Genomic DNA, 15,271 nt, shown 5'->3' with positions numbered 1-15,271 from the left:
AAGGTCTCAGGGTTCCTGGGTGGCTCCGTGGGTTAAGCGTCCAACTCCTGACTTCATCTCAGGTCATGATCTTAGGATCCTGAAATCAAGCCCTGTGTCTGGCTCTGTGCTCAGTAAGGAGTCTGCTTGAGATTCTCTCCCTCTCCTTCTGCCCCTCCACTACTTGCTTGCTCTTTCTCCCTAATCAATCTTTAAAAAAAAAAAAAACTTTCAGGTTCTCCATACTTCTTAAACAGCAACAAATGCACAAAGCCATCTTTATATCCAATACAGCCTAAATATAGCCTTTAGGTCCGTCTCAGCATGTTGTCAAATAAAAAGGATTCAGCCACCCACTTGGGTAGAACATACCTTGTATCAGGCACTGTTCTAAACACTTTGCATATGGTGACTCATTTAATATTCATAACAATCCTATGAAGTTGATTCTGTTATTATATCCCTCTTACAGCTAAGGAGACAGGATACACAGAGAAGAAGCATTTTGCTCAAGGTCCTACAGATAATAAATAGTGGAGCTTGGATTTGAACCCCAACAGGCTCAGTTCCAAACTCGATGCTCTTGACCCGTACGTTAGGCTGTCCTTCTAGAAAGGAGCTTACATTGCTAAAAATGGGCTTTAGACATTAATCTTTTTAGAACTTGGTAATAGTCTCCTAGCAGGAGCAGTGTCAGACTGTTATTTTCAAAAAAGCAAACCTCAAACCTCTGAGATAAAGTTGATGAAAATTATATTTTTAAGTTTTTATTTTCATTGGAGTTAATATACAGGGTTATGTTAGTTTCAGGTATACAATACAATGATTCAACACTTCCATACAACACCCGGTGCTCACTGCATTAAGTGCCCTCCTTCATCACCATCACCTATCTCACCCACTTCTCCTCTGGTAACCATCAGTCTGTTTTCTATAATTATGAGTCTGTTTCTTGGTTTCTCTATCAATCTAGATATCTACCTATCTCTTTTCTCTTTGATCATTTATTTTGTTTCTTAAACCCCACATATGAGTGAAATCCTATGGTATTTGCTTTCTCTGACTTATTTCACTTAGCATTATTTTCTCTAGCTCCATACATGTCATGCAAATGGTAAGATCTCATTCTTTTTATAGCTGAATATTCCACTGTATATGTACACCACATCTTCTTTTTCCAGTCATCTATCAGTGGACACTTGGGCTGCTTCCATACCTTCACTATTGTAAATAATGCCGCTGTACACATACGGATGCATGTATCCCTTCGAATTAGTGTTTTTGTAGTCTTTGGGTAAATACCCTGTGGTGTGGTTACTGAATCACATAGTAGTTCTATTTTCAACTTTTTAAGGAAATTTCATGCTGTTTTCCTACCCTACTGCCCTACTTTACATTCCCACCAGTGGCTGCCCTACTCTGCATTCCCACCAATACTGCAAGAGGGTTCTGTTTTCTCCACATCCTCACCCACACCAGTTATTTCTTGTGATGAAAATTATGATTGACTATTTAATACCTGCTAATAATTAATTTTGAATTTTTACTTTAATCTATTGGAAAGCCACAGATAGTCAAACAAATTTAACCTGACTTTTCCAACACTTGCTTTTACCAACTACAATCCCTATTGATTTTTTTCTTAAATACATTTTAAAAGGACTGACATAAAATAAAATAAAATAAAATAAAATAAAATAAAATAAAATAAAATAAAAATAAAAATAAAAAGGACTGACTTTGAATAATTTTAGGAAGCTGCCTAACATCCTTTAAAAAAGTAGACAAATCTACAAACAGTAGTCAAGGGCTATACCCTTTAAGGGCTATACCCTTAGTAGTCAAAGAGCTATACCCTTTCTACCTTTAGAAGTCAAACTTTTCTACCCCCTTCTGTCAAAAATACCACAAAATAAATGTTCATGGAAACTGCATAGTCTCTAGGAGTTAGAATACAACTCCCTCAGTGTAACAAAAATGTTGATGAATCTCTGAAAACCAGGAAACAAAGTAAATTTATTAAAAAAAAAAAAAAACTTGCCCAAGATAGTTGCAGAAGAATGCAGGATTAGGAGCAATGGAGGAAACTCCAAGTTCAGATACAAGATGCTGATGGCCTACAAACTCTCAGAGGGAGCATGGTGCTAAGCCAGGAGTTTGCAAACTACAGCATCCAGGACAAATTCCACCCCCTGCCTATTTCTGTATGACTTTTACATTTTTAGTGAGTGAAAAAAAAGTCAAAAAGAAAATTATTTTGTGGTATGTGAAAGTTATATAGGACATTCAAATTTTAGTGTCCATAGATAAAGTTTTACTAGAACATCGCCAAGTTCATTCACATGCATGCCTGCTTTCACACTACAGTGACAGTCAAATAGTTGTGACAGAGACCTTAATACCTATGAAGCCTAAAATATTAACTATCTTATCTGGCCCTTAACAAAAAGTTTGCCCTCCATCTAAATCATGGATTGCAGTAGTATTTGCATGCTATCTCAAGCAAGGAATATAAACCAGAGTGGGAGGTGGACCTCCAGGGAGAATGGGGAGTCCCCATGCCTGGAAGATAAAGACCCTAACATTCTATCCAACCACACATCTTGTCCTTCCTCCAGATTGCTAAAAGCAGGCTGTATAAACACAAACAGTAGCCTTACAGGGGCGAACAGGAAATCTCAGAGGCCACTAAATGAAACCACTCTCCTTTCTGAAGTCATATGAGAATTGCCTTTGTGGGAGTTTGCCTGGGAGGCAACTCAGTCTATTCCTATTTTCTCACCTTCACTTATTAATAGAAGGTACAGGGTCAAAGTATAAGGCATTGCAAGGTAAGCTCCCACAAAGGCAATTCTGAAATTATATATTTTAATCCTCATGTGTATCACAATTAGAAATGAAAATATTTAGATGCTTCATTCTTTATTTTTAAAAGTGATATGACTAGTGGTTGTCATTTCTATGTGTGAAAGGGGCTGACAACCCTACTTTCTTATTAAGAAGATAGTCTCTTTACATACAAGTGAGTGTTGTTCAATAATTTAGAGTTGTGACTGCTTTTAGAAAGCATGTTGGTCCAAAAAAAAAAAAAAGAAAGAAAAAGAAAGAAAGCATATTGGTGGAGAACACCAAGAGACCATTCTGTCAAACAACCAATGGTTTTGGATTCACCATCACCTAGATCGTGTTTGTTTTTCTCTTCATTCATGTGGGTTTTTTTCCCTAAATGCAAAACCAACTTTTAAAACATTCATTTTCCTTGCATATGCTTTTGGAAAGTGCTATCTTTGGAAAGTCATTGACAGCAGGTTACAAGGAAAGACAACAGAGAGAAAAAGTATAGCTCAGGAATCCTGAGGATCTGACTACCAATTCTACTCCATTCTTTCACAGCTGTGAGACCTGGACAAGTTTCTGAGTGTTGGTATCTTTATTTGCAAAAATGAGATGACAATACCATCTCCTGGAGCCATTATAAGGATTAATGAAATAAACAGTCGATGGTGGGAACTGCCCAGCCCATAACACAGAGTCATGACCTTCCTCAAATGTTTGAGTCCATTAATGTGTATTTTTTCAATAATTTCGGCAATGTTAATATGAAAGGATAATTTCTTGAGTAATTCATGCATGCTTTGTTCTTTCTCCTATTGTTTTTTGGTGTGTTTTTTTCCTTTTCTTCTTTTCTTCCCTCCTCCTTCCTTTTATTGGGGGGGGGTGCTTTTCTTTCCCATCCCAAGAGGGTAGCCATTTTTCTATGTTCACTTGATAAAACAAAAGCTAAAGCTGTCCATCTCTAAGAAAAGATAAATCTTGCATAGAGTTTTTGTTTTCAACTGCTTATTGAAAGGGTTATACTGGATCATCTCAAATACGATGGAGGTGGGGGTCAATACTTTTAGATTGGGAAAATGAGGGGAGGGGTAATAATGCTCTGTGTGAGCTTGATTTTGCATGTCTTTTTTTTTTTTTTTTTTTTTTTTTTTTTTATTGGAGTTCGACTTGCCAACATACAGCATATCGCCCAGGGCTCATCCCGTCAAGTGCCCCCCTCAGTGCTCATCACCCAGTCCCTCCATCCCCCTGCCCACCTCCCATTCCACTACTCCTTGTTCATTTCCCAGAGTTAGGAGTCTCTCATGTTCTGTCTCCCCCTCTGATATTTCCCACTCATTTTCAGACTCCCAAATAGGCAAATTCCCAGGAGCTGGAGGCTTAGGCAAACTGGAGGGGTTTTTTTCAGTCATTACTTTCATATTTACATATTGCTTATATATTTAGTTCAAATACCTTTTCTTGTTTAAATATAATTTTATGTCTTAGGTGTGTCTTGCATCATTGCTATATATTTATGTGAAATTTCAATTTTTACACTGGAAATCATCCTTTCATTACTTGATTTTTCTGTATGTTCTTTTTGATACTATTTCATTATTTTTACATTTTTTAATTTTTAACTTTTTTGTCTCACTGTTTTTTCTTTTTGCCTATTTTAGCTCAGTTCTACAAACTTTCCCTGCTTTACTTTACAATGGTGAGTAAGAGAGCTGGAATTTTGTCTGTTTTGTTCACTGCTGCATCTCCCATGCTTAGAATAATGCCTGGCATATGGTTGGTACTTAATAATAGTTGCTGAATAAAGAACTGAATTAATGAATTCAAACTCTCAGGGGCTAGAAGCTTACTTAATTAGTTAATAGGAAGAGAGATAGTTTTGAAGACCGTGTATGATCAAAGTTTGGGAGACTAGATGAGCAGAAGGGTTACAAAAATAAAATAATGAGAATTCACCAACAAAGCAGCAATTACTAATGATTACTGAGCATTTAAGTGTGCCAGGTATAGAACAGGACATTTCAAAAACAATCTCTCATTTTTTTTCTTCACAATTCAATGATAATAGTAATAATAATGGACATTTATTGAGGGTTCACCATAGGCAAGTCATATGTTAATTGGTTTATACATACGATCTTGTTTAATTCTCCCACTGACCCCTAGGTACCTACTTCAAAGAGTGGTCCTGAAGATTAAACAAACTAATTCAGGTAAAACCCCAGATAAAGCTTGCACATAATAATTATTTGATATATCTTATCTCCCAGCTGCATCACCATTATCCTCATCTCAGCCTCAAACTCCTTCTCCTCATCTCCTCCTTCTCCTCATCTTTATTAATTATCCTCATTTACTAGGAGAAAAGTCTGAAGCCCAGACACACTGAGTTAACTTGGAACAGCTGGGAAGAAAATCAGCAGTGGGGGAAGGGGATGTTGAAATCTGGGTTGTCTGCTGTCAGAATCTGATTCCTCCTGTGAATTTTATAACACTTATCACAAAAGGTGTCCAGGGAGCGCCTGGGTGGCTCAGCAGTTGAGTGTCTGCCTTTGGCTCAGGTCATGATCCCCAGGTCCTAGGATCGAGTCCTGCACCAGGCTCTCTGCATAGAGCCTGCTTCTCTCTCCGCCTCTGTCTCTACCTCTCTCTCTGTGTATCTCTCGTGAATAAATGGATAAAATCTTAAAAAAAAAAAAAACTACTTCCAATGCAGTGACATAGTTTAAGCCCTACCCCCTTGCATCCCACTCTAAAATAATTTGACCCACAGAGATCAGTAGGATCATTATCAGATTTTATAAAATCAGACCTCAAAATCAAATCGGATTTCAGGAAGTTCATGTGTGAGTCAGGGCACCTACCTCAGCCCTGACCCATTGGAAACACTCCACATCTATTTTACACACGAGAACAGTTGCAATAACTATGGAGTCTTTTCTAGAATGTCAGGACTAAGAATATGTTCAAAAGGACAACAGGTCACCCATTTACTCACAAAACTTCTTTTACGAATTCTACCTTTCTCTAGCTGATAAGTGAAGACTCTCCCAGCCTAGAGATGGATGTGACTGACGTTGACCTATTTGGAAATGTAGCCGTTTGAAATTTCCAGTCAGATGCAGATCAGCTTTGTTCAGCTGACACTTCAAGTGTGAATCAAAATTCATCCAAACATTAGCAAAATTTCATAAGCCCTGCTGATCACGGGGGGCGGGGCGGGGGGGAGAAAGCTCTTGATTTAATCTAGTGCTGAGCAAATGGTGGGCATTGTCACTGTGCTATGCTTATGCTCTTACAATTATTACTTTTAAAAACGTATTGAAATTTCTCTCGTGGATGCCATAAATGTTGACAATAAAGCCTTTGTTATTAAGGTTAAAATATTTCTAATAGAAACAGATATGAGACCAATGAAATCAGAATGTTTAACTATGGTCTTTGTTTTGTGTTTAAGCTTTTAAGCATTTTCTCAGGTGTGTGTAGGTGTGTGTGTGTGTGTGTGTGTGTGTGTGTGTGTGTAAGCATCACAAGCATCACTGACAGATCTCCAGGGAAGCCGAAGGCAAGAGAGCTGCCAGGATCTTTACACATAATATTAATTCTACAAAGACCTTGTGGAACAGATATTACCCTTTGTTTGCAGCTTGGAGGCTCAGAGAAGCAACATCTATAAGCTGAGGATTGGCTGGCTGGATGTCCACAGCTCCTGTTTCGACTCCAGTGTGCACTCTCTACCGTAAAGGCAGCAGAATTGAACACGATCTTTCTCAGACTCCCTTGCAACTAAGACTATGGAGATGATGTAAGCTATGTCGGACAGATGCCCTTGCAAGACTGTCGTCTCTGCTGGCAAGCAGGATTGTGGAATTGTGCTGGGGCAGCATCTTGGCTTCCAGTTGCTAGCTTCGAGGGCGTTGAAAGGCAAGACGTAGGGCATTTATCACGTATGTGTACAGATTTTCCCGGCAAGCCGTAGCTCTGGAAGAGGCAGCTTCCAGATGCCTAGATGGCAGCTATGGTGGTCTTTCTGGAGCCAACATTTCCGAATTAGCTTCCCATTTCCCCATTTCCTTGACCATAGCAACTTCCCTGACAGGCCAGTTTCGCAGTATGACACTGAGCATCCTCTCGGAGACCTGGCACAGAACCTGCTCCTCTGCCTTTCCAACTTCTCCCATATTAATTCCTACTGCTTGAAATTTTGGTTTCTGTTTTATTTCACTGAACTCTGACTGATATTATTAAGGACCATGCTTATTCAGCCAAGGCTTATGGTCTAGATTCAATGCATGCCTGTGAAACTCCCAAGTCCACACACTTCCTTTGATAGAAAGATATGGAATAAGATTAATTTTGTATCTGGTGAGCACAGATACTGAAGGGGTGTGGAGTCGGGGACCAAGGTGGCCGAGCTGTTAGGCCTTCCTGGTGTGGGGTACTCTGGTCCTTTCCTTTGTACTGTACCCTGTGCTGTAACCTCCTCCCTAGTCACAAAGCCAGGATAGTATTCATTTGTTTCCTCAAAAGAATATATACAATGGACAAAGGAGCTTGTTATTGGCTTTTTGTCACCAAAGCCTAAGCCTCAAGATCTCAGAGACTAAATTTCCCCTGAGTTGGGAAAGGTAGGACAATAAAGAGGAAGTGAAGAGAGCCAAGACATGTGAAGTGCATAAGAAGGCCCTGAGCTCCAATCCCTCACACCTTTGTGCCGGGACTGATCCTAGGATGTGTGTGTTGAAAGATGATAAAAACCCCACGTCATTCGGGAATCCTAGAACAGAAAAATCCTTGTGCACCTTCCTGGAGACAGCCTGGAGAGGCACCTGGTGTTGCCCAGGCTCAGGGCAGCACAGGAGCAGGAGTGAGTAAATTAATCCTGAATTGAAGAAAAAATATAGTTTCCACTAGGGCTTGAAATTGAATTCAATCCAGGTATACAAAATGAGTTTACATTTCTGGTATCCATGCCGAGTGCTGTAGTCTCTTACTACACAGTTTCCAGCTAGTTCTCACACTCACCCTCCAGTCATTGGACTAGAAAATCAGTCATCAAACTATAGCTATAGGCCTATGGGCCAAATTCAGCCTACTGCCTGGTTGGGGGTTTTTTGTTTTGTTTTTAAATTTCCTTGCCTATTTTTGTAGGTTAAATAAAACCAAAGCTATGCCTCTTCTTCTTCTTCTTCTTTTTTTTTTAAAGGATTTTATTCATTTATTCATGACAGACACAGAGAGAGAGGCAGAGACACAGGCAGGAGAAGCAGGCTCCATGCAGGAAGCCCGACATGGGACTCGATCCCAGGTCTCCAGGATCAAGCCCTGGGCTGAAGGTGGTGCTAAACCGCTGAGCCACCTAGGCTGCCTGCCTCTTCTTTAGGTGGGTGTGTTTGCAGAGTTGAGTAATTGCAACAGAGACGACTATGGTGCAAAGCCTAAAATATTTACTCTCTTTTTACAGAAAAAAACAAAACAAAAAACAAAACAAAAAAACCAACACACACACACACACACACACACACACACACAAAACATTGCCAACCCCTGATGTAGGACACAGGCCCTTCCTGACTCCATCTCATCTCTTCCCCGCCCTCTGGTCCTTTTGCTCCCACCCTGGGGGCAAAGTCCCAAATCAGAATCAAAGAGTTCTGCCTTTTTCTGCTCTTAAAAACTATCTTTATCCAGATCCAGCTTTTCCTTCCTAACCTGCCCCAGCCCCCCAACCCCCGCCCAAGGATGGGGTTGTCTCTTGACCACATTTCTGGATCCTTGTGTCCTATGACCCTGTGCTTTCCTGGTGCCCTCCCATCTCTGGCTTCCTTCTATATCCTTTAGGGGCTATTCTTCCCCTGCCTGCTGTTAAAGTCAGTGCTTTCTGGGGTTGTCCTCGGCACACTGGTTTTACCCCAGTCACCCTGGACGCCCCAGATTCTTCCCAGGAGGACCAGGTTTCACCAAGTATCCACCTATAAGGAGGTGAACTGGCCTACATTATGGACTTTAGGGGCTTATTCCTTGATCCAAACAATACAACACTTTGGCCGTTGATTTAGTCAATAGTAGTCTTGAGCAAATAGCTCCAAGAGTAGAATGATCACTCAGTAGGCAAGGATTAAAAGACATGGTAGCCTAGTGGTTGACACCAGAGGCTCTAGAGTTAGATCCATAAGCTATAGATTTGAAGCTTCCCTGCTCTAATCCATGGAAGCCTTGAGTAAGTTCACCAACCACCTGTGCTACACTTTCTTCATCTATACAGTGGAAATGAAGTATTAGAACTAACAAGTTTACCATTTAGGTGTAATAAATACCTTGCATAATAAAGTCTTATTCTCCTTGATCTCAGTTTTAAAAGAGATGAGTTCAACAGTTTCTCTTTCTTTTAAAAAATAACAGGGTGCCTGGGTGCCTCATATGGTTGGGTACCCAATTCTTGATTTCAGCTCGGGTTGTGATCTTGGGGTGGGGGGATTGAGCCCCATGTCAGGCTCTGTGCTGAGCATGGCACTTACTTAGGTTCTCTCTCTTTCTCCCTCTCTCTCTGCCCTTCACTTGAGCTCTCTCTCTCTCTCTCTCGAAAACAAAACCAAAAAACAACCCCCCCGCCACCACCACAATCCATATATTTCTTTTAACCATGTGTGGGGTTGTAAACAGGAAATAGTTCACTTATATTCATTTATACGTAAGCTAAATGCACTAAAAGACTTTTCCTGAAGATGTATAACAGCTCAGAGTGGAGGAAGAGAAAATGGGAAGTTACCTGGTAAAAGGGAAGAATCTAGTCTAAAGGATTTCAACAACCAATAGAGTAAAACCTCAAGGAGAAAATGGCCAACTAGAGATGCTTACCTTTGCACCCCTCACAGGTCAGTGCATTATAATGGTATCCAGATGCTCTATCTCCACAAACAACACATAATTCATCTCCTTTTATTCTCCCTGCTGATGCACCCATTCGGGCCTTTTTTGTTACAGGGATCTCTGCTACCTCAATCTCTCCCTGGTAGACAGTCTCAGCTGGCATCCGCCTGAGTTCATATATCCCAGGAGAATACCACTCCTCAGGATGCTGGGGGTAGAAACCCAGGTTGGAATAATAGGATGATGACGAAATCTGTGGTTGAACTTGCGGAAATTGAACATTGTTGTATTGGGAGTATGGTTCCACGTCTAGATTCTGTCCCCGAGGTCCTGCTGCTTGTTCTGTTAGGACACCTGAGCAAGAGTAACAAAATTAGAATTAATGTCTAAGACCAAAATTTAACTATATTAAAAAAAAAAACACTGTGAAAGGATTTAATGACGAATACAGACTCAGAAAACTATCTGCAACATAAAAGACAGATCAAAGACTCATTGTTAATAGGTAAAAAGCACTGGCAAACCAATAAGAAAAATTCAACAACCCCATGGAGAAAAGGATAAAGGATATGAATGGACAGTTTTTAGAAATACAAAGTGTTTTATAAATGTACAAAAACTGAATTTAAACTAATCAACAACTATCAACAACTAAATTAAAATTAAATTGCAATATAAAATATAACCATATTCATCCTCAAATGAGTAAAGATTAAAAATGCTTGATAAGCTTAGCTGGGGTGGCTCAGCGGTTTAGCACCTGCCTTCAGCCCAGGGCATGATCCTGGAAACCCAGGATTGAGTCTCACATCAGGCTCCCTGCATGGAGCCTGCTTCTCCCTCTGCCTATGTCTCTGCCTCTCTCTCTGTGTCTCTCATGAATAAATGAATAAAATCTTTTTTAAAATAATAAAATAAAATAGTGATAATAATTATTATTCCTACTGCTATTATTACAAAATGAGTCTTTTATCTATAAAACCTATAGGTATTGGAAAACTATAAGGTTATGAAAATGCTTCTATTTCCAAGAGACACAAACCATGGCTGTTTCGAAAATAGAAATATTTAAACTATGCAAAATACTAAAAAATTTAATAAACATAAATAAGATATAGGATAGTACACAAATGTGTCTGATTCTTCAAGCATAGTCAGGCAATCCCAGACTGACATTCCAAGTCCACCTCTAATGAACAGTGGGACTTCAGGCACATGACTGAAACTACTGATGAACCTGTTTTTCAAGGCAGCCAGCTTGGGATGAAAATATCTATAGTGAGGGATATGCTGAGGATTGAACGAGGTAATACAGATTCACAGTCCCTCATCTAAAACCCTTGGGGTCACATGTGCTTTGGGATTCAGAATTGTGTGTGTTTTAGGAGAGCATACAGTGCTGTTTCTCCCAGCATGGCCCAGGACAGAGCTCTGAATACAACGCAGCAGCCTTTCCCACGGTGAGAGGTCCAGATATTCATACAAAGTGGAATAAATAAAGGTCATCAGTATCCTCAAATCCATTCAGGTCAGCTTTTGCCGCCAGAGAAGTTTGCGTCAAACTTTGGATAAAACGTTCAGGTTTTAGAGCTTTTGGAATTTAGAATTGTCAGTTAGGGACTGTGGATCTATGTATCTACACACACAGATACTACACGCATAGATACTACTACTCTTTGCAGTGCCCCAGACCTGGTGGTGGTTGGGGTTGGTATTATTGCTACTACTACTATCAGAAAAGTCTCAGAGATGCCATCCTAGCGCCAGGCACTTGACTAGTTTCAACTTTCTCACAAAATCCTATGAGATGGGTAACATGGTCATCCTCACTTACAAATGGGTAGCCTGAGGCACAGAGAATTTAGGCAACTTTCCTCTTACCTACCTAAATAGCTGAGATGTGATAGTCGGACATCAAAGCCACGTGCTGAACCACTCCTCTAGGACAATTTCAGATGTGTGATACCTTAAAGCATGATGATGAATGGTTTTCTCTTCCTCCCCCTGTACTTCCATGCCTCTGCTTGCAGGTAAGCCGCAACCAGGTGTACAAGACTCTCCATGATCCTACCTTTTCTTTTCCGGCCATTTCTCATGTTTGACTTCTCTAATCCTTGAATGTGCATTGCTGCCTCCAGACATAGGACCTCCCTTCCCTGTCCCCAGCTGCTTCCTGAGCTAGAACCTTCTGCAGCACAGCCATTCATTCACAGAACTTCATCTCACTCTTCTCCACTTACCTATCTCCAAATTTCCTTTTTGAGTATAGCTTCTCTTAGGAAGTTTCCCCTGACTTTAGGACTTTAGGTCCCTGGGCATCATGAATCTAGTTACATGGTACTTACCTACCCTGCCTGGGCTTCCCTTTGTTCACCTGGAAAGAAAAGACATCATGCTGGGTGCTCTTATTGTTGTTCTTTGTATCTGAAATCTCCATAAGTACAAGACTAATTGTCTATGGGATGAGAATTCCAGGCTCTTCCACAAGGATGAAGTGGAATATATGCCTATCAAAAGTTTGTTGAAAAGAATGCTTTCTGCCTTGATTCAGAAAAAGATTGTTGAACCACAAAGTATACACCATCTGGGCAAAAATTAACCTCCTATCTTTCATGCCTGACTTCTCCATATAAAACCAGTGTTGAGTCGGTATATCTGACAGACAAAAAGTTCTGGCAACAGCCCTTTGTCTTATAAACACAAAATGGAAGAATATGAAAATATGATATTATTACAGCAAAAAGAAGAGATAAAACATAAGTAAAATCCTGATCTATTTCATAACCAAATATGACTAAAATTTGTGGAGTGAATAGGCTTGAAAAGAATGGAAAAGCATTAAAAACATTTGTTTTACTTACTCTTCTTGCTAGATTTTTAGCCTCCCTGTCAATGACCTGTTCCCACCCCCAGCCCCAGAATCTCTCTGCCTACAGATCCAGCAAAGTGAAGCAACTTGCCTAAGGCCAAACAATTAATGAAAGAATCTGGAGTTTTACAAAATCCAGGGAAATGTGTAATTTTTTTCTCCTCAAGTGACAATTCCAAGACCTCAAAGCATTGTTTCAATAAAACTAGACTTCCTGTTATCAATAAGACACAAGGCAGTCCCAACTGCAGTCCGATCATGGTCACAAGAGCGTGTCGGTCTTTGGAATTATTTCAATCAAAATGGAAAGCTTTCGCAAAGACATTGATATTATGTGAAGACAATAAAACATGGTAAGAATATGAGAACAGCACATGTTATTAAATGATGCTTCTATCCTCAAAGCACATCTACCTCTAGTATTTCAGTGTCCCTGCCAAATCTCCACAGTATGGGGCAACTTATAATAATATTTTTTTAAAAACCCAGCATGGTCAACACCACCCAAAACAGAGGATCAGAACAACTTCCATCATGAACTGACTGTGAGACTTTGAACAACTGCCTAACATGTTTCTGTTTTAATTTCTTCTCTAAAAGTGGGAACTATTAACACCCCAGGCTTGCTACCTTCTAAGGTAGTTGTGAGTATAAAATAGTTGAGAAGTTCTCTCTTCTTGAGAAGTTGAATGCCATAATAAGGCATGTTTGTTTCTTAAAGAACCTCGCAAAATCCTGATTTTAATAGTTAACTGATAGTTAATGCTTAATTATTGACACTTAGTCTGTTTTGATAACATAAGTTACCGGATGATTCTTTCATTTATGAATATATAGTGAACACTTGCTCTTTACCAGACACTGTGCTAGACTCTGAGGATTCGATAGTGAACAGGACAGATAGAATAGAGATACAAAAGGCCCCGGTCCTTATGCACACACACGCGTGTGTGTGTGTCCATGTGCGTGCTTGCACCTGTAGAGATGTCAAGGGCTGGGACAAAAACAAGCAAACAAATAACAGAACCTTTTGATAGAGCATCAGATGTGGAAGGGGCGGAGGTAAGTCAACTTTGTTTTTTTATTTTTGGTAAGTCATCTTTAAAGTATGCTTTCTAAAAAAGGTAAATTTGGGTACCTGGGTGGCTCAGTCGGTTAAGCATGTACCTACGGCTCAGATCATGATCCCAGGGTCCTGGGATCGAGCCCCACATGGGGGTCCCCATGCAGCAAGGAGTCTGCTTCTCCCTTTGCCTCTCCATGCATTCTCTCTCTTGCAAATAAATAAATAAAATCTTTCTAAAAAAAATTAAAAGGTAAGTTTATTTCTACTTTAATACAATTTAAAGCCAATATATACATATATTGGCATATATATATATATATATATAAATTTCAATTTATCAGTGTTTTTCTGGAACCAGTCTATCAAGGATAAGGGAATTTAAATTCCCTTATTATAGGGAATGTTCCCTGAGAGTTTAGGAAGAGCTTTTTTTTCTTTTTAAGATTTATTTATTTATTTTAGAGAGAGTGTGTGAGCATGTGTGAGTGGAGGAGGAGCACAGGAAGAGAGGGGGATGAGAGAGAGAGAGAGAGAGAGAGAGTCTCAAGCTGACTCCCAGCTGAGTGCAAAGCCCAACACAGGGCTCAGTCACATGGTCCTGATATCGTGACCTGAGCAGAAACCAAGAGTCAGACTTTTAACCAATGAGCCATCCAAGCACCCATTGGAAGAGCTTTTAAAAGGGAACACAGGGGATCCCTGGGTGGCTTAGCGGTTTCACGCCTGCCTTTGGCCCAGGGCGCGATCCTGGAGTCCCGGGATCGAGTCCCGTGTCGGGCTCCCGGCATGGAGCCTGCTTCTCCCTCTCCTCTGCCTGTGTCTCTGCCTCTCTCTCTCTCTCTATCATAAATAAATAAAAATAAAAAAATAAATTAAAAAAAATAAAAGGGAACACATGAATGGACACCTGGGGAGTCTGAAACCTCCTGCAAAGGAAAGCAAAATGCTTCTCAGTGGAGAGTCTCTAGCATGCAGTAGTTTCTGTAAAAGGGTGCCAGCTAAGGGAACTTCCCGAGGTGATGGAAATGTTCTATGTAGCCAATATGGTAGCCACCAACCATGTAAGAACATCTGATATGTGGCTAGTGATCTTGAGAAACTGAGTCTTAAGTTTTATGCAATTTTAAATAATTAAAATTAAAAACTATGCAGCCACATGTGGCTAGTGACTACCATACTAGAGAGTACAGCTCCAAGGAGTCTGTGATCAGAATCCCTGTGTACCCAGATGGGAGAACCAGGTTCAGGTAGTAATGAAGGCACTTTCTCATGATCTCACAGTTTGTTTCCGATGAGCCTGGTAATGGTTCACATTATATCCAATTTTTTTTTAACCCCCGGCACAATGCTGACCATAGTAAATGTTTCATGAATGGAAAAACTGCCTTCTCTGCCTTCCTTTATTTCCCAATCCATGGTTACTTAACTAGTTGATATAGCTTCATTTATAAGCTACTTGCCATTCCTGGCCTTTGTGATGTTGGTGACTTTCTCTGGCTTGCCAGTGGATCACCTCCTCTGTAAGGCCTTGGTTAATCTCCCCAAGGATTAATCTTACCTACTCTCTGTCCACACCTGCACTGTAGCACACTGAAGCATGTACAATCATTTGATTTGTTTACAGGCTTGCTTTCCACGCTAACCTTGAAGTG

The 15,271-nt window shown here is 40.2% G+C and overlaps 1 protein-coding gene across 4 annotated transcripts in view; it reads right to left on the bottom strand.

Annotated features, from left to right (window-relative positions):
• Window positions 1–15,271, bottom strand: part of NR1H4 (nuclear receptor subfamily 1 group H member 4) — a 112,008-nt gene that overhangs the window by 29,094 nt on the left and 67,643 nt on the right. For all 4 annotated transcript variants that reach the window (XM_072724680.1, XM_072724679.1, XM_026013103.2 and 1 more), the window contains one exon: window positions 9,673–10,038. In XM_072724680.1, the coding sequence (XP_072580781.1) occupies window positions 9,673–10,038 (366 nt within the window). The remainder of the gene's footprint in view (window positions 1–9,672; window positions 10,039–15,271) is intronic.

Source organism: Vulpes vulpes, chromosome 10, assembly GCF_048418805.1.
Source record: "Vulpes vulpes isolate BD-2025 chromosome 10, VulVul3, whole genome shotgun sequence".
Classification (NCBI taxonomy): domain Eukaryota; kingdom Metazoa; phylum Chordata; class Mammalia; order Carnivora; family Canidae; genus Vulpes; species Vulpes vulpes.
This window is presented reverse-complemented; position numbering and strand designations above follow the sequence as displayed.